Source organism: Rhinoderma darwinii, chromosome 6 (assembly GCF_050947455.1).
Source record: "Rhinoderma darwinii isolate aRhiDar2 chromosome 6, aRhiDar2.hap1, whole genome shotgun sequence".
Lineage (NCBI taxonomy): Eukaryota > Metazoa > Chordata > Amphibia > Anura > Rhinodermatidae > Rhinoderma > Rhinoderma darwinii.
The window spans coordinates 76,186,382-76,213,363 of NC_134692.1; the positions used below are offsets into that span (position 1 = coordinate 76,186,382).

At 40.6% G+C, this 26,982-nt stretch overlaps 1 protein-coding gene across 3 annotated transcripts in view; it reads right to left on the reverse strand.

The window, feature by feature from the left end:
• Positions 1-26,982, reverse strand: part of SLC39A10 (solute carrier family 39 member 10) — a 97,192-nt gene that overhangs the window by 49,733 nt on the left and 20,477 nt on the right. For 2 of the 3 annotated variants that reach the window (XM_075829968.1, XM_075829967.1), the window contains exon 2: positions 9,149-10,176. In XM_075829968.1, the coding sequence (XP_075686083.1) occupies positions 9,149-10,165 (1,017 nt within the window). In that variant the 5' untranslated portion in view covers positions 10,166-10,176. Of the gene's footprint in view, positions 1-9,148; positions 10,177-10,778; positions 10,816-26,982 lie in introns of those variants that run through there. The other variant, XM_075829969.1, reaches the window with a different exon arrangement.

Genomic DNA, 26,982 nt, shown 5'->3' on the forward strand with positions numbered 1-26,982 from the left:
TTAGAGGTTCACACTTCCTTTCTGTTAAGACAGTACAGCAAGGAGAGTAGGTTTTGTGGCAACTGAAATTAACGGGAGTCGATTGACAGGGAAAGGTCATAAAATATTACAATTTCCATGAAGCAATTGGGTGCAGCCCCCTCCCCAGAGCATGACTCATAGCGCCTCATATGTGCGCACAGTGCATTGTATTACTATACTGCATTATTTAGGCCTCAAGCAGCACAATAGAGAATATACACACAAACACTCTAAGAAAAGGTTTCTAAAATAGATTATAAACCTGTTTTAGCGGTCATTTTTTTGATGATCCATTCCCTGTAATATATATACTTTAAACGGGTCGTATCCCAAAAAACACCATATAGCCACAGGATAGGTGATAAATGCATGATCGCTGCAGGTCCGACTGCTGAGACCCCCAGAGGTCATGAGACCTAGTGTCCCGTGTCCCCACCTTTTAAATGGGAGTGGTGGCAAGTAATTCGCACTACCACTCCATTCTCTACGGGACTGACGAAAATAGTTGAACGCTGTCCTCAGCCATCTCGGCCAATAGAGAATGAACATGGTGGTAGCGTGTACGTGTGACAGCCTCTTAATTCAAAAAGGGGACACTCATTGTGATCCCAGCAGTTGGACCCACAGCGAAAATATAATAATCCTGTCCTTTATTTTTTTTGTAAAATGTATGCATTCGTTACTTGAACATTTTTCAAACTGAAATAAAAAAAATCTCTTTACATTTTGCGCTTCAACTTCTTCTTATGTACTATACATAGAAGCTGCATGGCGCCACTGTTTGCCGAATCAGCCAGTCAGCTGGACTGACTGCTCTGATGACGGTGGCTCCAGTGTGTCTAACATCCTAGTAACTAAAAATCCCTAAAATACCATATTTAAATGAATTAACCAGCAGGAATGATCCCGATGACCTGGCCTATCCTGCTGGCAAAAATCAAATTACCTACAATCAGAGATCACAATAACATCTTGGATCTGTATACACTTTGTGATTCTACACATTTGAGACCTTGTGGTGTCGTTTTAACATTGTATAGCTGCAGACAGTTATTTCTGTTTGGATCTTCTGCTTTTTACCAGGTGTTTTAGCTTTTTGCTACAATCAAGATTTTTTCCTATTTTCAATACTGCATGACTCCGGTCCTCTTGTTTTCCATATGATCTTCTTGGAGTTTCTATTTTCTGTGATTACTGACAATTATTACTTTAGCATAAAGCTAAAAATCGCTAATAATGAGTTTCTTAATGCCCCAGTGGGCGTGTTATTACTTTCGACTAAGTGGGCGTTGTACAGAGGAGTGTATGACGCTGACCAATCAGTGACCAGTCAGCGTCATACACTTCTCCCCATTCATTTACACAGCATCGCGTTCTTACTAGAACACGATGTGCAGCCACATACAGACATGAACGTTAATCAAGTGTCCTGATAATGAATATACATTACCTCCAGCCTGGAGGTCATGTGTATTCAGAATCCTGACACTTTTGAATCTTTTCTGTGAGATTCCAGCAAGCCACACGTAATCTCGCGAGATTACGATATAAACGAGATTCTGTTTCCCTTGCTGAAAATCTCACAGAAAAGATTCAGAAGTGTCAGGATTCTGAATACACATGATGTCCAGGCTGGAGGTAATGTATATTCATTATCAGGACACTTGATTAACGTTAATGTCGGTGTATGTGGCTGCACATCGTGTTCTAGTAAGAACGCGATGCTGCTGTGTAAATGAATGGAGAGGAGTGCATGACGCTGATTGGTCCGCTTCATACATTCCTCTGTACAACGCCCACTTGGTCGAAAGTAAAAACACGCCCACTTGGGCATTAAGAAACTCATTAGCATAAATCTAAAAATCGCTAATAAAGTGGTTTCAAATAGATTGTTTTTCTAAATAAAAAGCACTGCTGTCACCTACATTATGTAGGAGATAGGGCACTTATAGTGTGGTCTCTTTAAGCTCTGCCTGTAAAAGTGACTATACACTGCAATACATTAGTATTGCAGTGTACTGTACCAGCAATCTAACGATCGCTGGTTCAAGCCTCCTAGGGGGGAATGATAAAACGTGTTAAAAAAAAAAAAAAAAAAAAGTTTAGTACTGAAAAAACAAAAGTTACATCTGTATCTAATTATCATAACTATTACAATATGCCACTACTTAACTTTCAGTGAACGCCGTAAAAAAACAAAAAACTCAGTTATTTGGTTAAAGAGGCTCTGTCACCACATTATAAGTGCCCTATCTCCTACATAAGAAGATTGGCGCTATAATGTAGGCGACAGCAATGCTTTTTTTTTTTTTAAAATTATCTGTTTTCACCACTTTATTAGCGATTTTAGATTAATGCTAATAAGTTTCTTAATGCCCAAGTGGGCGTGTTTTTACTTTAGACCAAGTGGGAGCTGTACAGAGGAGTGTATGACGCTGACCAATCAGCGTCATGCACTCCTCTCCATTCATTTAGTCAGCGCGTAGGGATCCTTTTAGATCACTATGTGCTGTCTTATACTAACATTAACGATACTGAAGTGTTTAGACTGTGAATAGTCATTCCACGGGATGTCTATTCACAATCTCTGCACTTAGTTACTGTTTCTATGGTAGTTACAGCAGAGCAAGCGTAATCTCGTTGTAACCGGTCATCTACAGCGTAATCTCGCGAGATTACGCTTGCTCTGCTGTAACTACCACAGAAACAGTAACGAAGTGCAGAGATTGTGAATAGACATCCCGTGGAATGTCTATTCACTGTCTAAACACTTCAGTATCGTTAATGTTAGTATAAGACAGCACATAGTGATCTAAAAGGATCCCTACGCGCTGACTAAATGAATGGAGGAGTGCATGACGCTGATTGGTCAGCGTCATACACTCCTCTGTACAGCGCCCACTTGGTCTAAAGTAAAAACACGCCCACTTGGGCATTAAGCAACTCATTAGCATTAATCTAAAATCGCTAATAAAGTGGTGAAAACAGATAATTTAAAAAAAAATAAAAAGCATTGCTGTCGCCTACATTATAGCGCCAATCTCCTTATGTAGAAGATAGGGCACCTATAATGTGGTGACAGAGCCTCTTTAACCAAATAACTGAGTTGTTGTTTTTTTTACGGCGTTCACTGAAAGTTAAGTAGTGGCATATTGTAATAGTTATGATAATTAGATGCAGCAATACCAATTTAGTTTTTTTTTACATTACGTTAGAGGAAAAAAAAAGTGTTTTTTTTGTAACTGTTTTTTCAGTAAACTTTTTTTTTTTTAACACGTTTTTAACACGCACTGACTAAATGAATGGAGAGTAGTGCATGACGCTGATTGGTCAGCGTCATACACTCCTCTGTACAACGCCCACTTAGTCTAAAGTAAAAACACGCCCAGTTGGGTATTAAGCAACACATTAGCATAAATCTAAAATCGCTAATAAAGTGGTGAGAACAGATCGGTTTTTTTAAAATAAAAAGCACTGCTGTCACCTACATTATAGCGCCGATCTCCTTATGTAGGAGATAGGGCACTTATGTGGTGACAGAGCCTCTAACTTAGCGGTGCAATAATTTTTTTTATTAAAAATGTGGTAAAAAAAGTTGTATGTGCCAAAAAAAATTAAAAAAATTTTTTGTATCAATAAAAACCACAGCACGTCCCGCAGAAAATAAGCCCTCACACCGCTCAATCTACAGAAGGATATACAAAAACAAAAAAAAGTTACGGCTCTCGGAATGTGGTGAAGAAAAACAATTCTTTTTTTTTTTAATTTTTAAAAAAAAAAAAAAGCAGTATAATATGGAAAACCTATATAAATTTATAGTATCACCGTAATTGTATTGAGCTGTAGAATAAAGTTTAGTTGTTTTTACTGCACAGTGAAAGCCGTAAAAATGAAACCCCCCAAATGGTGGAATCAGTTTTTCCCCCAATTTCAGCCGGAAAAGATTTTTTTTTTCTGTTTCCCAGTACATTATATGGTACTTTAAATGGTGCCAATAGAAACTAGCACTCCTTCGCAGGGAGTGAAAGACGAAAAAAAGCAGAAACTGGTTTAGTCCTGAAGGGATTAAAAACAAACAGTCTCATGCATATTTCTATACATGGGACTGAATCCAGTTGGCTCTCCTGCACAGGTGATGCTTGTCAAAGAGAAAAGCTCTTAACGTATTGCTCCCTACCATTGACTGCGAGTAAGTAACTTTCTCATTGGCTCTCCTACACAGGACCGGCTTATGTGCAGAAGAGCCAATTAGAAAGCTTCTTACTCGCACTCCGTGGTAGGCTGCGCAGCCAGAAAAGAAGGAGCTCTCTTTGACAGGTAGACTATTGGTTAGGTGGGCTGCAGGATCGGGAAGAATAAATATAGCAGTAGGCCATCAGTGCATCCGCTAGGTCTCAAAGCCAATATCAATCACTTACTGGTAAGCACGCTCTATTCAATGTAAATGAAAACTCATTTATTGGTTCCAAATGGATAGTTTAAGACATTTAACCTCTTCCCGCAAATGAACGTGATGGTACGTCCATTTTAAGGCTAACTTACCGCAATTGGGCGTAGTGTCATATCCTGAAGGTCAAGCGGGCACAGGAGCTGTGCTCACTTTATCTTCAGGGGGTGTATGCTGTAATATACAGCTGACATCCCGCCGCAACAGTGGCGATCGCAGTTACCTCCGATCGCCGCTGTTTAACCCCATAAATTCGGCGGACAATTGCGACCGCTGCATTTAAGGGGTTGACAGAGGAAGCTCCCTCTGTACCCCATCAGCCCCCCCCCCCCGCGAGCGATTGCGGGTTGCCAATAGTTGCTGTGGCAACCTGTAAGCCTAGCAATGGCTTCCTGGTTGGCCATGCACGGAAGCCCATTAGGTCCTGTCCGAAGCAGGGAGAAATTGCGTAAGAAATTTTGGGGTGTAGTCCTTTTAAAAATGAAAAGATGTAGTTTTAGTTCAACATTAGAAAAAAAATGTAGATTAAAATTTTCAATTCTAACTACCCTAATTTAATTCCTTGAGGGTTAAGGTCACCAAGATGGGTTCACATCTGGGGAATTTCTACTGTACTGGTACCTCAGGAAGCTCTGCAAATGCAACATGGTGCCCAGAAACCAATTCAGCAAAATATGCGCTCAAAAAAGCCAAATGGCGCGCCTTCCCTTCTGAGCCCTGCCGTGCGCCCAAACAGCAGTTTGCGATGACATATGGGGTATTGCTGTACTCGGGATAAAATGCTTTACAAACCTTGAGGTGCTTTTCTCCTATAGTCCTTGTGAAAATGAAAAATTTAGAGTTAGAACTACATCTTATTGGAAAATATTTTATTTTTTTTAATTTCGCATCCTAATGCTAATAAATTGAGCAAAAACCTGTGGGTTCAAAATGCTCACAACACCCCTAAATTGATTCCCCAAGGGGTGCAGATTACCAAATGGAGTTACTTTTCAGGGGTTTCCACTGTACTAGTACCTAAGGGGCTCTGTAAATTCAACATTGGACCCAGGAATCAATCAAGCAAAATCTACGCTCCATAAGCCAAGTTGCGCACCTTCGCTTCTGAGCCCTGCTGAGTGTCCAAACGGAAGTTTATGACCACATATGGGGTATTTCCATACTCTGGAGAAGTTGCTGTACAAACGGAGTGCTTTTTCTCCTTTATTTCTTGAGAAAATGAAAAATTTTCAGACAAAACGAAGGGGTATTGGAAAAAAAAATTTAATTTTTCATTTTTACTTCCCAATTCTATTAAAATCTATGGAACACCTGTGGGGTCAAAATGCTCACTACACTCCTAGATAAATTCTTTGCGGGTGTAGTTTCCAAAATGGGGTCTTATTTTTTTTTTAAGCGTTTCCTTTGTTTTGGCACCACAAGACCTCTTCCAACCTGACAAGGTGCCTAAAAACAAAAAAAAAAATACATTCTAATAAAAAGGCGGCCCCTATATCCACTAGGTGCTCCTTCACTACAGAGGCCTGTGTTTCAGTCCATTAGCACACTAGGCCCACATGTGGGGTATTTCCAAAAATTGCAGAATCTGGTCAATAAATATGGAGTTGTGTTTTTTTTCTGTTAAACATTTGCTGTGTTACAGAAAAGAATAGATTAAAATAGAATTTCTGCAAAAAAAAAATAAAAAAAAAATTAAAAGGTCACCTCCATATTGCTTTAAATCCCGTGAAACGCCTTAAGGGTTAAGAAACTTTCTAAATGCGGTCTTGAATACTTTGAGGGGTGTAGTTTAAAAAATGGGGTGATTTATGGGGGTATCCCAAAATATAGGCCCCTCAAAGCCACTCACAACGGAACCCTATAAAAATAGCCTTTTGACATTCTTGAAAATGTGAGAAATTGCTGCTAAACTTATAAGCCACATAACATCCTAGAAAAATAAAAGGACGTTCAAAAAAATGATGCTAACAAGGTAGACATATGGGAAATGTTAACTAGTAACTATTGTGTGTTATCATTTGTCTTACAAGCAGATACATTTAAAATCAGAAAAATTCTCTACATTTTGGAGTTCCATAAATAAGCAATGAATTTATGGACCAAATTTTACCCCTGACAAAGTACGTCATGAGAAAACATTCAGAATCACTTAGATAGGTAAGAGCGTTGCAAAGTTATTACCACAAACTGACACGTCAGATTTGTAAAATGGGGCTCTGTCATTTAGTCCAAAAGTGAGAGCTTACCCCCCCGAAGACCACTTAGTATGATCTCCGGTCACATGATCCTTGTGACAACCTGGCACAACGATCACATTGCTCCTTATGCACCGACTGAGGAGCTCCGTGATACAGAGACAGCCGATATCACGGAGCTTTCACCCAGAGACCCGGTCTTCAGTCACGTAAACGCTGTGACAGCCCGTAAGGGGCTCCATGTCTCTTGACAGCTGTATCACAGAGCTTCACCCAAGGACCACTCAGTGTGGTTTCAAGTCATGTGATCGCTGTGACAGCGATCACCAGGTTCATCTTCTCCCTCTGGTAGTCTGACAGAGAGGGTAAAGAATACTGCAATGGTCACCCGGCCAAAGATCGCTATGTCCCGTAGCCTACATTGCAAGGAATAAAAGCCAACGTGGTTGTGTCGCAATACGCATGTTGTCGCGACATGACAGTTGCAAGAAATCCTAGTTCACAGTTTTTTGCAGGAGGAAAAGGTCTCAAAATTCCATATAGAATTTTGAAGAAGATTTTCCTCTACCTGCACGCCGGTTTTCGTGGCGTATTACGCCCGTGACCATTGAGCGCCGCAGGCATAAAACGCCACGAAATGCGCTTTCTCTGCCTCCCAGAGAGGCGTAAACGGCCAAAGACAGGGCATGTCTTTTTCCGCTCGCGGGGAAAAAAAAACGCCTCCGCCTCCCATTGAAATGGGAGGCATTTTTGGCCGTATTTTGGCGCGTTTTCCGCGTCCATGTGAACAGGGCCCAACTGTCATGACGCAGTTACTTGCAGGTCGCAACGTGACCACTGACTTTCATTACTTGCAGTGTAGGCTATGGGACAAAGCGATCTTTGGTTGTGCGACCTGTGTCGCTGTCAGTCACCATGTAGCCCCAGCCTTTAGGTGATTTTACATGTGGAGGATTTGCTGCAGATTTTACCTGTGGCTTTGTGCAGGTCAAGTCTGCAGCGGATTACAGTACAAGGCAAGTACATGAGATTTTACAAGTCTCATCCACGTGCAGATTTTAAAATCTTTAATAAGTCAGTAAATTAGTACCTTGAGGAGTCTAATTTCCATAAGTCATTTTGGGTGTGTTAACCCCTTCCCGCTGCAGCCAGTTTTCATTTTTTTATTTTATTTTAGTTTTTTCCTCCCCACCATCCAATAGCCATAACTTTATTTTTTTATCAACATATATATATATATATATATCCATCCACAAGGAAGAAGAGAAAGCCTGGACTGCACATCCACTTGATCTATGGAGGGTCAGCAAAATAAAATGTACGAACATTCGGTTCTTCGTAAACATTTTAATCACACTGTATAAGCCCACTTGCCACTTCACGGCGACCTCTTTCAAGTGGATCCCTATTCTACCAAGTGTAGTATCCCATGGTAACCAATGCCACTGCAACACAGGACCTGCAGAGGGAGAAACCCAGGAGACCAAAAGCACCACCTTGGCCCTGGGCCACATCCCCCCAGATACAGCTGAGCCGCAATAGATCAAGTATAGCGTGCGGTCCAGATTTTCTTTTCTCCCTTGTGGATGTAAATGTTATATTGTTATAGTTCGGACTTCTACGGACACTGATTCCAGTCACGTTAACTATTATTTTTTTTCGAACATTACTTTTTTTTTTTTTTTTTTTAAACGTACCATTTTATTTATTTTTTCCACTGTTGGAAACACTTTAGTCTGACTAGGGACTGCATTACATTGCAGTATATTGTCATTTTTACACGCTTCAATTGAGCCCTGCCATAGGCTTCAGGTGGGAGCTTTATAGTACTTCCTAAGTAGTACATTATATGACACCCCCTGAAAGGACAGTTCAAATAAAATGGATGTTTGTGGCGGTTGTAGGGGGCACATAATCAATTCATAGATACAAAAATAATGGCCGACTGTGCATTTCAATTAAAATATGATCTTTTTATTAAAATGCTTGATCTCTTGGATGCCGCAATAATCTATTCTTAAATAAATAAATGGCTATACAGCAATATTGTGGTGGTAAAAAATAAAATAAATCCTCCAATACATATACACACATATATAATAACCTAAACTCCCTTTTTCTGTATGTAAGCATTGTTAAAAGCTCCCCATATATGCTGGGCATTATTATAACATCACGTGTGCCTCGGAAATATTTGAATTAATGCAAATTATATTCTCCTCCTTGGTTTAAAAATAAATAAGTGTTCATAGGAGCATTCTTACTGTGCTGCCACCTTTGCCTACAATTAGACTACGGTTGACACCATTTAGAGAGATTAGTAGTATTGGAGTTCTCCCACAGCTATCTGAATCAATTCATGTAATAACATTGTGTGGCTATTTAAGCAATTCGCTAATTGAATACAAATTTTTAAAAGTGGAATATGTAAGGCAATGTCTATACAGTCCACGCAGAATCTAGAAGAAACGTAGCTTTTACTTACCTCCTCATGTTCATGCACTTTATCATCATGTTGGCTGTGACTTTTCTGAAAGCCCGCATGGATTTTTAGATTAGTCTGATAATTAGGAGCTTCTCTTTTACGAGTGTTTCTCTGAATATCTTCAGGCCCCTGCCGATGTTCCTCTGATTCATGATTGTCATCATCCCCATTGCCAGGAACAAGAGATGCAGCAAAACTATCGTCAGGTTTGTAACCACGTTTGTGTTCATCTTGAATTTGTTCAAAATCAAACTGAGTCTCTACAGTAGCTTCACTGTCTTTTGTTCCTTTCCGTCTCTTTTTCTGCTTGCGAGGTTTCTTTTCGGCTTGTTCCTGTGTTTTATTTGTACCAGTCAATTGTTCATTTGTTTGCCCTTCAAGTGACACATGGCTGACTGCAGCACTGTGATTATGGTGGCTATTGTTATGAGAATGGTAGGTACCATTATGAACATGATGATGCAAGTGATTTTTGTGGGTGGTTTTATGCTTCACTGGCACAGAGGTCTTCTTCTCGTTACACTTGTTAAACTCTTTTGAAGAAGCCGTTTTTGTTTCGTTGGTTTCATTTGCGTGGGGATGTGACTCTATATGATCATGTATATGTAAATGCTTTCTTTCCTGAACATCTAAAACATCCAAATGTGAAACGGGGTTATGGCCAATATCCTCATGATCTATTTCCACTACTTTCACCTCACCAAGACCCAAACTGGATAAGAGTCTTTCCAGTCCATAATAAGGCAATCTTCCATTCTTCCCATAGCGATGGAATAATTTTTCAATATAATATTTTTGCTCATGCTCAGCATCGGGCAATGAAGACTTGCTTGTGGACAGCTCTGAAGCTCTATTCTGCAGATACGGCTTTTCTGAGATCTGGTGGTCATTGTGCGTGTGAGTATGGCTGCCTTCTGATGTGTGTTCATGTATATAGCTATGGCAACGGTCACAGTGATGAAAAAAAAAGGTAAACAAACAAATAAAGCAAAATGGTGTGTGTACGTGTACCTTCATTTCTATTACACCTGGAAAAAACACAAAAGAAAAAAAGTAAATACTTTTAAGATATTCGGTTAATGCAGTCTGTAAAACAAATGCAAGTTTAGCATTGTGGTGCAGCTCAAAAATGGCAGAATGTAAACCGTGTAAAACCGCATGTTCGTAAATCATTTAAGCATAAATATCACAATGGTTACAGGGAGTCAACTAGGATCTCAAATCACTACTAAATACTAAAATATAGCAATTACACTAGATGGAGTTTACACGGAGGTGACAGTACTGAAGCTCGGTACATCCCAATGGGCTCATATGTCCTCCATGTGCTTGAATAAAACCCTTTCTTCACACTATGCAAAAGCTGTGCTTACAATTAGGACTTTAATCGTCCAGAATGCGGCTGATAAATTGTCCGTGGGATCGTTCGTACGAACGAGCTTACAGCAACACAACAGTTTAGACTGCCGATCACCGACTTTACTCACAATGCAAAAAAACAAAAAAAAAACACGCAATTTTAAAAAAAAAAAAAAAAAAGAAAAAAAAAAAAAAAAAGAAGAAGAGGAAAGAACAAAATAGTATTTTCACCAGACAGCAAATTCAGTAAGGGACTTTACAAATCACTTACCAAAATTGTGGACATACCAATGGCATTAATGGATATTTGTCCTTCGTAAGGTTTCACCGTAATGGAAAAATAAGTTTTCTAACCCAGGAGACTGACATTTTATAACGCTCTCATACTGGGGGAAGGGCATGTAGATACAAGATCAAGAAAAGCTGCACACAAAGAAACCATTAATTCTTTCCAAAACAGTTTATTATCTGAACAGATTCATGTGATGCAGAGATATTTAGCAGAGGACATTCTTACGGCCAGGAGAACAGATAATGGTAACATTGTACACAAAAACAAAAAGGTTTTAACCCCTTTAGGACACAGCCTGTTTTGGCCTTGTGGACACAGCCTATTTTTTCAAATCTGACATGTGTCACTTTATGTGGTAATAACTCCGGAATGCTTTTACCTATCCAAGCGATTCTGAGATTGTTTTCTCGTGACATATTGTACTTTATGTTAGTGAAAAAATTTGGTCGATAAATTCAATATTTATTTGTGAAAAACTTCAAATTTTAGCAAAAATTTGCAAAAATTTGCATTTTTCTAAATTTAAATGTATTTGCTTGTGAAACAGATAGTAATACCACACAAAATAGTTACTAGTTAACATCCCCTATATGTCTACTTTATGTTTGCATCATTTTTTTTCACGTACTTTTATTTTTCTAGGACTTTACGAGGCTTAGAACTTTAGCAGCAATTTCTCATATTTTCAATAAAATTTCAAAAGGCTATTTTTTCAGGGACCAGTTCAGTTCTGAAGTGGCTTTGAGGGCCTTATATATTAGAAAGTCCCCATAAATCACCCCATTTTGAAAACTGCACCCCTCAAGGTATTAAAAACCACATTCAGAAAATATTTTAACCCTTTAGGCGTTTCACAGGAATTAAGGCAAAGTAGAGGTGAAATTTACAAATTTCATTTTTTTTGCCGAAATTCATTTGTAATAAAAAAAAATCTGTAACACAGAAGGTTTTACCAGGGAAACGCAACTCAATATTTATTGCCCAGATTCTGCAGATTTTAGAAATATCCAACATGTGGCCCTAGTGTCCTAATGGACTGAAACACAGGCCTCAGAAGCAAAGGAGCAGCTAGTGGATTTCGGGGCCTCCTTTTTTTAGGAATATATTTTAGGCACCATGTCAGGTTTGACTCGGTCTTGTGGTACCTAAACAGCCGAAACCCCTCCAAAGTGACCCCATTTTGGAAACTACACCCCTCAAGGCATTTTTCTAGGGGTATAGATAGCATATTGACACCACAGTTTTTTTGCAGAATTTAGTGGAATTAGTCTGTGAAGATGAAAATCACCTATTTTTCTGTGGAAACATAGAATTTTTTCATTTTTACAAGGAATAAAGGAGAAAAAGCACCCCAAAATTTGTAAAGCAATTTCTCCCGATTACGGCAATACCCCATATGTGGTCGTAAACTGATGTTTGGACCCACAGCAGGGCTCAGAAGGGAGGGAGCGCCTTTTGGAGTGCAGATTTTGCTGGATTGGTTTTCAGTGCCATGTCGGGTTTGCAACGCCCCGGAGGGACCAAAACAGTGGAAACCCGCCAAAAGTGACCCCATTTTGGAATCTACACCCCTCAAGGAATTTTTCTAGTGGTATAGTGAGCATTTTGGCCCCTCAGGATCTTTTTTAGAGCTAGGGTGACCAAAAAACAGCGATTTTGGCGCTTTAAATTCTTTATTACAGCGTTCACCGTGCGCAATAAATTACGTTTTAATTTATTCTGCCGGTCGGTACGATTACGCCGATACCATATGTGTATAGTTTTTTTTAAGTTTTGCAGCGTTTGCACAATAAAATTAAGTTTCTATAAAATAATTTATTTTCTGGGACACGCTATTCTGAGCCGTAACTTTTTTATTTTTTTGTCAAAAAAGCTGTGGGAGGTCTTGTTTTTTGCGGGACGGGTTGTAGTTTTTATTGGTACCATTTTGGGGTAAATGCGACTTTTTGATCACTTTTTATTCTATATCTTGGGAGGGGTGGTGACCAAAAAATAGCGATGCTGACAGTTTTCCGTTTATTTTGTTTGTGGCGTTCACCGTGCGGAAAAATTAACATTATAGTTTCATAGATTGGGTCGTTACGAACGCGGCGATACCAAATATGTGTACTTTTTTTTTAACGTTTTCATCTTTTCCCTATAATAAATGACTTATTATAGGAAAACAAAACCTTTTATTTTTACACTTTTATAAAACATTTTTATTAACTTTTTTTTACACTTTATATTTTTGTTTATTAACTTTTCTTTTACTTTTTACACTTTATTTTTTTGACCTGCAGCTCTGATCGCTGCTAGAATACATTACACTACCTAGGTAGTGTAACGTATTCCTACTGTCAGTGTGACGTCACAGTCACTCTGACAGTTGGTCTACGAGGATCAGCAGAGGCTGATCCTCATAGGCTGACATACATGGCAGACCTGGGGGCCGTTGTCTGGCCCCCGGGTGCCATCACAAGCATCAGAAGCCCCCACGATTGCATGGGGGCTGCTGATGCGCTACAAACCCGCTACATGCGGAGATCGCAATCGAGCCCCGCATGTAACGGGTTAATTGCCGAAATCAGCGGCGATGAGCCGCTGATCGGCAACACTGGAGAGTGTCAGCTGTCGGGGACAGCTGATCTCCAAGTTCCCGACGCACACTGTCGCCGACAGTGTGCATCGGGAACGGCACAGTGACTTTCTGTCACTCTGACAGGAAGCCTATCAGGACCAGCCGAAGGTTGGTCCTGATGGGCTTCTGTCCATGGCAGACCCGGAAGCCATTGTTTGGCTTCCGTTTGCCATACTAACTATCGGCAGACCCCGCGATTTCGGACGGGGGTCTGCCGATATGTTAGAAACCCCTAAAATTCGGCGATTGCACCCGATCGCCGAATTTAAGGGGTTAATGCGCCGAAATCAGCGGCAAAGGACCGCTGGCCGGCAAGAGGGGAGTGTCAGCTGTCGGCGACAGCTGACCTCCTGGTTCCCGGTGCACACTGTCGCCGACAGTGTGCACCGGGATTAACTCAGTAACTGTACGTCCTCGTGCGGGAAGTAACTTCCCGCAACGACGTACAGTTACGTCCTGGTGCGGGTAGGGGTTAAAGAAGTGGATTATAATTATTTCATAGTAAATCATGGAACCTGGAGCACACTTAGGCTATGTTCACACGGAGCATTTTGACGAGTTTGGCGTCGCAAAACTCTGCAAAAACGGCCCAAAAATGCCTCCCATTGATTTCAATGGCAGGCGTCGGCGTCTTTTTCCCGCGAGCAGTAAAACTGCCTCGCGGGAAAAATAAGCGACATGCCCTATCTTTGGGCGTTTCCGCCTCTGACATCCCATTGACTTCAATGGGAGGCAGAGAAAGTGTATTTTGCGGTGTTTTATGCCCGCGGCGCTCAATGGCCGCGGGCGAAAAACTCTGCGAAAATCGGCGTGCAGGGAGAGGAAAATCTGCCTCAAACTTCCAAACGGAATTTTGAGGCAGATATTCCCCCTGCAAAATACTCAGTGTGAACATAGCCTTAGGCTATGTCCACACGGGGTATTTTGGCGAGTTTTTTGACGCGGAAACCGCGTCGCAAAACTCGGCAGAAACGGCCCGAGAACGCCTCCCATTGATTTCAATGGGAGGCGTCGGCGTCTTTTCCCCGCGAGCAGTAAAACTGCCTCGCGGGAAAAAGCAGCGACATGCCCTATCTTCGGGAGCTTCCGCCTCCGACCTCCCATTGACTTCAATGGGAGGCAGGAGAAAGCGTATTTCTCACTGTTTTATGCCCGCGGCGCTCAATGGCCGTGGGCGAAAAACGGCGCGATAATTGCCGCGAAAATCGGCGTGCAGGGAGAGGAATATCTGCCTCAAAGTTCCAGACGGAATTTTGAGGCAGATATTCCTCCCCCAAAATACTCCGTGTGAACATAGCCTAAGGCTGGGTTCACACAGGGGTTTTTTGCAGGCAGAAAATCTGCCTCAAAATTCCGTTTGGAAATTTTGAGGCAGATTTTGCTCAGCCTGCACGCTTATTTTCAGCCATTGAGCGCAGTGGGCAAAAACCGCAGCGTAATACGCTTTCTCTGCCTCCCATTGATGTCAAAGATACTTGTGTCTATTCATGCGGTTCGCATGGCAAAGAATATCCAATCCCTAATGATATTGGCTGTGTCCTTCCTGACTGGTTGTCTGGAAGTTATAAATAAATTAGTAATGTCTCCCCGCATTTGGAATGTTTTAGCCAGATAGGATTTTAACAGTGTCACAAAACAGAGGGGATGAGTATAGACATACTTGAATCACATAATTGGCTTAAATAGGTCAAAAGAGGCTCTCTATCCCAAGTACTCCCCCTTCACTGCCCAGCCACACAGAGTGATCATATAGTACACTGCCTCCATTCCCGACTGTTTTTAACTAGTGATACCTTCGGTTGTTTCACAGCTAGAACGGTGATCCTGCCAACAGAACCACTGATCTGCCACGAGATATGGCTATTTAAAGTGATCCCCTCCAGCCTCAGTCTCTCACACTGGGTGTGATGCAGCTTCATGCTGATAGGACGGCGTTAGATGCTGTGAGGGAGCTTCACCTCAGGAGAATTGCTGGTGTTGACACCCACATGTCTAGTATAGTTAATTTGCATATTTAGAAAAAAAGCTCATAACTTCTAAAATAAGCTTTTTGGGACACAATTTTCACTAGCATTAACGCCTATTAGATTAGCTAGTAGATTGGGCGTTACTAAACTAGTGACAGATCCTCTTCAAGTATATTCTATTCTCCGTCAGATTAGGAATAACGACATTCAAGGCAGAACCTATCCATTTTAAAGTGTTGGAGGCTATACCCAAATTTAATTTTGAATTCAAGCGCTGCCCATGCATCTGAAGGATCCAAAACTTCTCTGTACGTTTGTGATCCCCTAGCCTGAAACTCATATATAATGGCTCGATATCTGTTACACGTCCTTGGTCTCAAGGACCAATTAATTCGGTTGTTGGTCTGTGCCCAACCCAGGGAAATGAGAACAGCTGACTCTTGCAGCTATTCACATTAGTTGCGGAAGCTGTAATAGGCGGTCCATTGGACCCTGGAAACACTACTGTCATCCCCAACAGGAGCTTCTCTATTGCCAGAGACTGTAGTTTGGGGTACCACGGTTTCGATGACCATACAGGGGACACTAATATTAACCGTGCTATATACTCCTCTTTCGAAGAGTTTGTGGCAGCAGAGTAGGGGGACGGAAAGCATAGGGTTGTACGAAGTCCTTCCATTGGAATGATAGGGCCTCTATCCCCCAATCTCTCGGAGCTGTGGTCTCTGACGCAACTAGATCTATCTCCAAGGTCCCATATTTCTGAACTATTAATTTGAAAAGCTGGTTCCTTAGGGCAACCATTGCCAAGGCTAGTTTTTGTTTGGAGATTGCATCTGTAATCTCGTTTGTGTGTTCTGGAACATATTGTGCTTCCACGTCCACCTTCCTATCGCCCAAGTCCAGAACACTAATGCTTCTGCACATTACCTTCTGGATTTTTTTTACCTCCTATCTTGTTGAGGTAGGACACTGGTGTCTTGTTGTACATATGGACTGACAGTCCATCTCCTAATTCCCTGGAGACTGACAGGCTGCACTTAATTCTAAGACATTTAAATGTAGCTTTTTTTCCTTTGCCTGACCAAGTGCCTCTTACTGCAGAGCTTAGTGAATGGCTTCCCCCACCCCCATGAGAAATGTGAGATCTGATGCGAAAGTTAGAATTGCAGCTGGCGAGGTAATACAATTTGGAATAGGGTCTTTTAAGAATAGGATTGCCTCTAATTTTCTCTTGACCTGTAGAGGGATTTTAAACACTGTTCCAAAGATTCCCTTGTCCGAGAAGATCTCCCAACCAAAAGTGCATCTCCCGACAGAGAGGGAGCTGTTTTAAATCCCGGTTATAGTCCTACAACTCTTCCAATGAGTCTTGCAAGATCTTAGAGCAAGCATATCCGTGGTAAGAATTAAGCGAACTCTGTTACGTTTAACCACCTCTATTGGAACCTGTATTAGAAACGGCTTTGTAGTTAGGTGAAAACCTAAGAAAATTAAACTCGTTGTGGGCTGAAGAACTGACTTTTATACATTTATGTGGAAACAAGCGTCTTAGGCGGTGTTCATATCACAGTCGCCCTTTCGTGGAGCGGTTCAGTCGGAGGTTTCCGTCAGGTTAACCCCTCAACGGAAAGGCAAACGAAAACCTAAGCTTCTATTTTCCTCACCATGGATATCAATCGTGACGGAAATATTGCTAAAAGGTTTCCGTTTGTCACCGTTGCTTTAGACTGAATCAATGGCTTAGTAGACTATTGACTACAAACTGAATAGACCCTCTGGGATGATAGTGACCTTTTCATTTGGGGGGGGGGGGGGGAGGTATGTAGTACTTCATGTGTAATACTGATGTAGGTTGTGCTTTTACACGTGTATGTCAAATTTCAAAAGGAAAAAAAAAAAAAGAAAAAGAAAAAAGATAAAAATTTAGAAGAAAGAAATTTACTGAACGTCCAATATAAAACTGTAAAAATTGGCTGACTACCTGACACTATCACATTAACCTTAACGTTGGATAAAATTGTAAAAAAAAAATAAAAAAATATTGAGCTACAACCGTGTCACCATGCTATCAAAAATTTAGTGAACAAACTTCAGTTAAGAAATAAATAAAATATCCATCACTAACTGCCGCTAACCGTAAGGGTCAATTCACACGTCGCATAAATACTGCACATTTTCCGCAACGGAATTTGTTGCGTAAAATCTGCAGCAAATACAGTAGCAGCAAAGTGGATGAGATCAAACAAATCTCATCCACACGCTGCATAAATATGGAGCAGAAAAACCGCTCAGAAATTGACATGCAGTGCAGAAATTATCTTGTATAGACCGCACAAACCCCCGTGTCTCCTATAGGTTATAAGATCATGTAATATCCTGAATATTGCGGGGTCCTGGTCCCGTTCGGCCAATTTTACTACTGGCTGCCTGTTTTGGGAGAAGGTATTTGTAGTACTTTGAGTTTTGGATCTTTGCATCTTTTACCTTTGGTTTTGATCGGACTGTGAACACAAAGCCACTTCGTTGTTCGGGTGCTCCGATTGGCTGTCAGAATGGGGGCTCGCCGCCATCCGGGACGTCAGAAATTATGTGCGGAATGCAGATTGGTGGCCTGCCGAAATGACAGCAAGAGGAGGGCTCAATCCTTTAAATATCCGGCGTCTTTCCGGCGCGTGCATTACATCCGAGTCGTGCACACGACGGGAGGCTTAATGAGCACAGAAACCGTGCTAACCGGTCGATATATGAATCTTTAACCCCTTAAGGACGCAGCCTGTTTTGGCCTTCAGGACACAGCAAATTTTTTCAAATCTGACATGTTTCACTTTATGTGGTAATAACTTCAGAATGCTTTTACCTATCCAAGCGATTCTGAGATTGTTTTCTCGTGACACATTGGACTTTGTTACTGGCAAAACTTGCTCGATACTTTAAGTATTTAATTGTGAAAAATACCAAAATTTTGCGAAAAATTGCAAAAATTAGCATTTCTCTAAATTTCAAATGTTGCTAAGAAACATTACCCATATGTCTACTTTAGATTGGCATTGCTTTTTGAACATCCTTTTATTTTTCTAGGACGTTACAAGGCTTAGAACTTTAGCAGCAATTTCTCACATTTTCAAGAAAATGTCAAAAGGCTATTTTTACAGGGACCAGTTCAGTTGTGAAGCGGATTTTAGGGCCTTCTATATTAGAAACCCCCGATAAGTCACCCCATTTTAAAAACTTTACCACTCAAAGTATTCAAAACAGCATTTAGAAAGTTTCTTAACCCTTCAGACGTTTCACAGGAATTAAGGCAACGTAGATGTGAAATTTTCAACATTTTTTTTTTCTTTTTTTGCAGAAATTCATTTTTCATCTTTTTTTTGTAACACAGAAAGTTTTATCAGAGAAGCGCAGCTCAATTTCCATCTCCCAGATTTTGCAGTTTTTAGAAATACCCCACATGTGGCCCTAGTGCACTTATTGACTGAAGCACAGGCCTCAGAAGCACCTAGAGGATTTTGGGGCCTTCTTTATATTAGAAAATATTTTAGGCACCATGTCAGGTTTGGAAGGCTCTTGCGGTGCCAAAACAGTGGAAATCCCCCAAAAGTGAGCCCATTTTGGAAACTATACCCCTTGAGGAAATTGTCTAGGGGTATAGTCAGCATTTTGACCCCGCAGGTTTTTTGCAGAAATTATTGGAAGTAGGCCGTGAAAATGAAAATCTACATTCTTTCAAAGAAAATGTAGGTTTAGCTAATTTTTTCTCATTTCCACAAGGACTAAAGGAGAAAATGCACCACTACATTTGTAAAGCAATTTCGTCCGAGTAAAACAATACCCCACATGGTCAAACACGGCAGAGCTTAGAAGGGAAAGAGCGCCATTTGGCTTCTGGAGCTCAAATTTAGCAGGAATGGTTTGCGGAGACCACGTCGCATTTGCAAAGCCCCTAAGGGACCAAAACAGTGAAAACACCAAAAAAGTGACTCCATTTAGGAAACTACACCCCTTGAAGAATCCATCTAGGGGTGTAGTGAGCATTTTGAACCCACGGGGTTTTCATCGATTTTATTAGAATTAGGCAGTGAAGATTTTTAAAAAAATCATTTTCTTCCAATAAGACGTAGCTTTAGCTCAAAATTTTTCATTATCTCAACAAAGAAATAAAAGAACCCCAACATTTGGAAAGCAACTTCTCTGGAGTACGGCAATACCCCATTTGTGGTCATAAACTGCTGTTTGGGCACACGGCAAGGATCAGAAGAGAAGGAGCGCCATTTGGAGCACAGATTTTGTGGATTGGTTTCTTGACAGCATGTCACATTTGCAAAGCTCCAAAGGTACCAAAACAGTGGATCCCCCCAGAAGTGACCCCATTTTGGAAACTACACCCCTCAAGGTATTCACCTAGGGGTGTAGTGAGCATATTGCAGTGTGAAAATTTAATTTTTTCCATAGATATGCCAATATGTGGTGCCCAGCTTGTGCCACCATAGCAAGACCGTTCTCTAATTATTATGCTGTGTTTCCCGGTTTTAGAAACACCCTACGTGTGGCCCTAATCTGTTGCCTGGACATTCAACCAGGCTCAGGAGGGAAAGAGTACCATGTAAAATTAAAAAGGCCTAATTTGGCAATTTACAAAGTATTGGATCACAATTGCAGGGCTCTAATGAGAAATAATAAAAGAAACTGCTGAGAAGTGACCCCATTTTGGAACCTGCCCCCCTCAAGGCATTTAAGGGGTGTAGTGAGTATTTTCACCCCACAGGCCTTTTCCATGAATGATTGCTCTGCGGAAGGTGCAAAGTAAAAATTTACATTTTTCCCTAGATATGCTATTTCAGTGGCAAATATGTCATGCCCAGCATGTGCCACTGGAAACACACACACCCCACAAATTGTTAAAAGGGTTCTCCCGGGTATGGCGATGCCATTTATGTGGTAGAAAACTGCGGTTTGGGCACACTGTAGGGTTCAGAAGGGAGGTAGCGCCATTTGGCTTTTGGAGCATGGATTTTGCTTGTAGTAGTTTTGTTTGGAGTCTTACTGGTGTTTCCGTTTATAATGTGGGGGTACATGTAAGCCGGGCGGAGTATATAAGGGGTATAGTCATGTGGTATAATAACGGGGTAACAACAATAAAATAATCCATAGATATTTGTTACGCTGTGACACAATCCTTTCTGCACAGGCCGGTGTCGCACTAATAAATGTTCCTTACTTATTCCCCTTTTGGTCCACACTCGGCATCTTTTGCAGTTTGAGGAATTTTGCTGGGAAGGGTTGTCCTGGCATAATACGGGCACCCTAACTTCCAGCGGATATGTTTGGGCCCTACCCTTCCTGGTTCCCTAATTTTAGGGGCCTTGATAATTCGCCACTTGAAACTTGAAGAAATGTTCCCCTGCATATTTTTTTTTTCCTGACTTATTGGAACCTTAACTAATTTTATTTTTTCGTAGACGTAGTGGTATGAAGGAGTTTTGTTTTTTTTTGCAGGACGAGCTGTAGTTTTTATTGGTACCATTTTGGGGTACATACGACTTTTTGATCACTTATCCTTTTTTTTGGGAGGCAAGGTGACCAAAAAACAGCAATTCTGGCATTTTTTTTTTTAGTTCTTTTTATACAGCGTTCACCACGCGTTACCTTTATTCTGCGGGTCAGTCCGATTCTGGTGATACCTAATTTATAGCACTATTTTATGTTTTACAACTTTTTGCACAATAAAATAACTTTTGTAAAGAGAATGGATTTTTTCTGTCGCCAAGTTGTGAGAGCCATAACGGTTTTAATTATTTAGTTGACGTAGCTGTGTGAGGGCTTGTTTTTAGCGAGACGAGTTATAGTTTTTATAGGTACCATTTGCTACGTTTTGATCAGTTTTTATTTACATTTTTGGAAGACAAAGTGACCAAAAAAATAGCAGTGTCGTCAGTATTTTTTAGGTTTTTTTTAACGGCGCTTACTGTGCGGAATAAATAATATTTTTATAGTTCAGGTTGTTACAGTCGTAGCGATTCCAAATATGTATGGCTTTATTATTTTTTTTCAATAATAAATGACTCGATAAGGGAAAAAGGGCGATTTGTGTTTTATTTTATTATTTGAAACTAATATTGTATTTTTTAAAACTTTTTTTTTTTACACTATTCTTTAGTCCCACTAGAGGACTTGAAGCTCTGTTTGTTTGATGTTCTAATACATTGAACTACCTATGTAGTGCAATGTATTAGAACGGTCAGCTGTTCACTGACAGCAAGCCGATCAGGCTCCGCCTCCGGACGGGGCCTAATCGGCTTCCGTAATGGCAGATAGGAAGCCATTGTTAGGCCTTCTGTTGCCATAGTAGCAGTCGCCAGCCTTACCATTGCATGGCAGACTGCCGATGTCATACAAACCACTTTGATGCAGCGATTGCATTGGATCGCTGCATTGAAGGGGTTAATGGCAGGAATCGGAGCTAGCTCCAGTTCCTGCCTTTACAGTTGGATGTCCGCTGTAACATACAGCGGACACCCACTGCTGATGACGCCGGCTCAGCTTTTGTGCCGGAAGCCTTTTGAGCCCCGCCGACGACTGGGCATAGGAGTATTCTGTTACTGGCAGACCGGGAGGTATTAGGCTGGGGTTCCGGTTGCTATAAACTCCTCACATGCTGCGATCTCTATTGAACGCAGCATGTGAGGGATTAATCGGTCGGATCGGAGGCTAGCTCCGGTCCTAGCCGATACTTCAGGGTGCCAGCTGTAACATACAGCTGTCACCCGGCGGCGGTGTCGCTGGCTCAGCTCCTGAGCCATCTTCATCTCTTTCACGTACAGTTACGTGGAATTGCGGGAAAACACCAGCTCCCATCACGTAACTGTACGTGAAAATACGGAAAGGGGTTAAATAATCCCTGGCGACGTATCTCAGAGATAGGTGGTACTGAAACGCGTAGGATTACATGGATTATTTTTGGCAAGGGTTCAGTGAACTTTTATGATATAAGGAAAGACTGCGATCTATGGGAGGACACATCACCCACTGACGCTTCTCACCCTTCTGACCACGGGCTTTTAGAGCCATTTTTAACCCTTTAATGACCAGGCATGTTTGTACCTTAATGACCAAGCCAGATTTGTCAAATCTGGTATGTCTGACTTTATCAGAGAATAACTCTGTGAAAGTTTTGAATATCCAAGTAATTCTGACATTGTTTTTTCGTCACATGTTGTACTTTATTTTAGTGGTAAAAGTAGACTGATACAATTTGCGGAAATTAATTAAATAGAAAAATCGAAGAAATTTTGTAAAAATTACAATTTATCCCTATTTTTAACTGCAATATGTCACATATGTACACACATACTGTACAATTTTTTAAATTAAATATATATTTCTATCTCCTTACTCTATTTTGGCAGCACTTTTGAAAAAATAAAATAAATTTTCAGCAATTTAGAGGACTTACAAATTGAATAATAATTTTATCAATTTTGAAGTACATTTTGTTTTCCTGCACCAAACCAGGTTTTCAGAGGCTCATAGGTCTCAGAGTGATGGAAACCCCCACAAATGACTCCATGTAGAAAACTAGACCCCTTAAGGTATTTACCTAGGGGTATAGTAAGTATATTGACCCCACAGTTTTTTGCTAAATTTAATACATAGCAGGTGAAAAAAAATTTTTTACTTTTTTTCATAAAAGTATCAGATTGAAGACCAATTTCTTTGTAAAGCGACCATGAGAATGAAGAAACACACCACAAAATCTATCACCCTGTTTTCAAAAATACCCACATTGTGGCCCTAATGCGCTGCCTGGACACACGGCAGGACCCACCCGGAGGCTTTCAGGACTCATATTTTGCTTGAAAATGTTTTAGGCCCTGCTGTACATTTGGAGAGCTTTGAGCTGCCAGAACGATAGAAATTCCCCATAAAACGACCAATTTAGAAAACTAAACCCCATAACGTAATTATTTAGGTGTATAGTAAGTATTTTGACGCCACAGTTCTTTGCTAAATTTAATGCATATCAGGTGGGAAAAAATAATAATTTCACTTTTTTCATAAAAGTATTAGTTTGCAGACCGATTTCTTTGTAAAGCGACCATGAAAATGAAGAAACACACCCCAAAATCTATCACCCTCTTTCTCCTGTTTTCAAAAATACCCACATTGTGGCCCTAATGCGTTGTTTGGACACACGGCAGGGCCCCAAAGGAAGGGAGCACCCGGAGGCTTTCAGGACTCATATTTTGCTTGAAAATGTTTTAGGCCCCACTGTACATTTGGAGAAATTTTGAGCTGCCAGAACGATAGAAACTCCCCATAAACGACCCCATTTCGAAAACTAGACCCCTTAAGGTATTTATCTAGGGGTATAGTTAGCATTTTGACCACACAGGTTTTTCGCTAAATTAAAATGTACTTTTTTTCTGAAACATAGAAATTTTTTATTATTTACAAGGAATAACGAAGAAAATGCACCCCAACATTTGTAAAGCAATGTCTCTCGATTACGACAATACCCCATATGTGGTAATAAACTGCTGTTTGGACCCACAGCAGGGCTCAGAAGGGAAGGAGCGCCATTTGGATTTATGATTTTGCTGGAATTGTTTTCGGTGCCATGTCGCATTTGCAATGCACTGGAGGGACCAAAACAGTGGAAACCCACCAAAAGTGACCCCATTTTGGAAAAACCTTCAAGGAATTTTTCTAGGGGTATAGTGAGCATTTACACCCCACAGGTCTTTTGCAGAGTTTATTAGAATTAGGGCACGAAAATTAATATCAAATTTTCCACTAAAATGTTGAATTCTCTCATTTTCAAAAGGGATAAAGGAGGAAAAAAACAACCATTTTTTATAAAGCAATTTCTCCCGAGTACGGAAATACCCCACATGTGATCATAAGTTTTTTCATTAGAAATGAATTAACCCTTTCAGGACTGATCCATTTTTTGCTTTCATATTTTAGATTTTCACTCCCCGCTTTCCAAGAGCCATAACTTTTTTATTTTTCCATCAATAGAGTGGTGTGAGGGCTTATTTCTTGCGGGAGGAGCTGCAGTTTTTATTGGTACAATTTTTTTGGTACATAAAAAGCGATTCAAAAGTTGTATTACGTTTCAATTATTACATTTTTTTAAGGTGTGCACTGTGCAAATTAAATAATGGTATATTGTAATAGTTCGGACTTTTACGGACGTAGCGATACCAATTGTGTTAATTTTTTTTTACATTACTTTAGAAGAAAAATGCGAAAAAGTGTTTTTTTGTAACTTTGAAAAAAAAAAATGGTCAATACTGACAACTATAATTCTTCTACACATTTTATTAATCAATCCCCTTAGGAGACTTGAGCCAGCGATCATTGGATCACTGGTACAATACCCTGCAATACTAATGTATTGCAGTATATTGTTATTCTAACAGGCTTCTGTAACAGAGCGATCGCTGTACCTGTCCGTTAGTACCGAGGGGGCCTGCTGTAATACACAGCCGACACCCGCAGCGTATGGAGCGAGCACAGCACGTGAGCCGGCTCCATACATCAACTGCCGCACCATGATGGGCAATTAAGTCATAGTGCGCAAAGGGGTTAATGCACAGCGGATGGTTCAAAGTGAAAATTGCAATTTTCCACTGATACGCCATTTTAGTGCATAATATGTTGTGCCCAGTTTGTGCCACAGAAGACAAATACCTCAAAGCGTTAAGCGGGTTCTCTCGGGTATGGACGCCATATATGTGGGAGCAAACTGCTGTTTGGGCACGCTGCAGGGCTCAGAAGGGAGGGAACGCCATTTTGCTTGGCAGTAGTTTTGTTTGGGGTTTTGCTGGTATTTCAGTTTATAATTTGGGGGTATGTGTCATCTGTGCGGAGTACATCAGGGCATAATAAGAGGGTATAATGGGGTAAATAAATAATATTTCATAGATATGTGCCCGGTGTCGCACTGATAAATGGCGCCCGATCTTATCCACTTGGACACTCTGCACATTTTGCATCGCCATATTCTGAAAGCCAGAACCGGAGCCCTGTGAGGGCTTATTTGTTGCGGGACAATCTGTACTTTTCATTGGTACCATTTTGGGGTAAATGTGATTTTTTTTTTTATCACTTTTTATTCAATTTTTTTGCAATCCTGAGCAAAAAAAAAAACAGGAATTCTGACACAGTTTTTTAGGTTTTCTTTTTGCGGCGCTCACCGTACGCTATAGATGACTTACTTTATTCTGCGGGTTGGTACGATTACGGCGATACCATATGTATATAGGTTTGGTCCTTTTTTTTAGCGTTTGCACAATAAAATCACTTATTTATAAAAAAATAAAAATTATATTCAGACAGCCATAATTTATTTTATTTTTAGTCAAAAAAGCTGTGTAAGGGCTTGTTTTTTGCGGGACGGATAGAAGTTTTTATTGGTACATGCGACTTTTTGATCACTTTTTATTCTTTATTTAGGGAGTGGTGGTGACCCAAAAAATTGTGATTCTGTCGTAGTTTTTTATTGAATTTTTGTTGGGGTGTTCATTGTGCGGGAAAAACAACATTACAGTTTTATAGTTGGGGTCGTTACGAACGCGGTGATACAAAATGTGTACTTTTTTTAACGTGTTCATTTATTTTCTATAATAAAAGTCTTATTATAGGAAAAAAAAAAGCATTTAGTGTTTATAGAACTTAGAACTTTTATTTTTACACTTTTGTTAAAACATTTTTATTACTTTTTTGTACTTTTTTCACTTGTCCCACTAGGGGACACTTAGACTTGCAGCTTTGATCGCTGCTAAAGTACATTACACTACACACGTAGTGTAATGTACTCCAACTGTCATTGTGACGTGACTGTCACTCTGACAGGAAGCCGAGGAGGAGCGGCCGGAGGCTGTTCCTCCGAGGCTTCCGTACATGGCAACCCGGAGGTCATTATCTGACCTCCGATTGCCACTACAAGCATTGGTAGCCCCCACGATCACTTCATGGGGGCTGCCGATGTGCTTCAAACCACTTAAATGCGGCGACGGCAATCCGTCACCGCACTTAAGGGGGTTAATTGCCGAAAGCAGCGGCGATGGTCTGCTGTCCGGCGAGACTGGTGTGACAGCTGTCTAGGACAGCTGTCAGCGCACGCCTGTCACTCTGTGTTTACACAGAGTGACAGTTTTAAATCCTGACAAGGACGACCAGGACGTTCATTTTCGTCATTGGTCGTGAAATGGTTAATAAATAAAACAAATTAGAGACATTTTAATCTTTCTTTCAGGCGGTGAAATTATTGAACAAAATTCAGTATCAGTTTATACAGTGAATAACTGCTAACCGCAAGGGTCAAACCACACGTCGCATAAATACTGCGGATTTTCCGCAACATAATTTGTTGCGTAAAATCCGCAGCAAATACAGTAGCAACAAAGTGGATGAGATCAAACAAATCTCATCCACACGCTGCATAAATATGGAGCAGAAAAAAACCGCTCAGAAATTGACCTGCGGTGCAGATTTTTTTTTTCCATTTCATGTCAATTGTATTTGTGTAAACGCTGCTTATTTGTTGGGGGGTTTTCCCCATTGAAATCAATGGAGAAGTAAACCC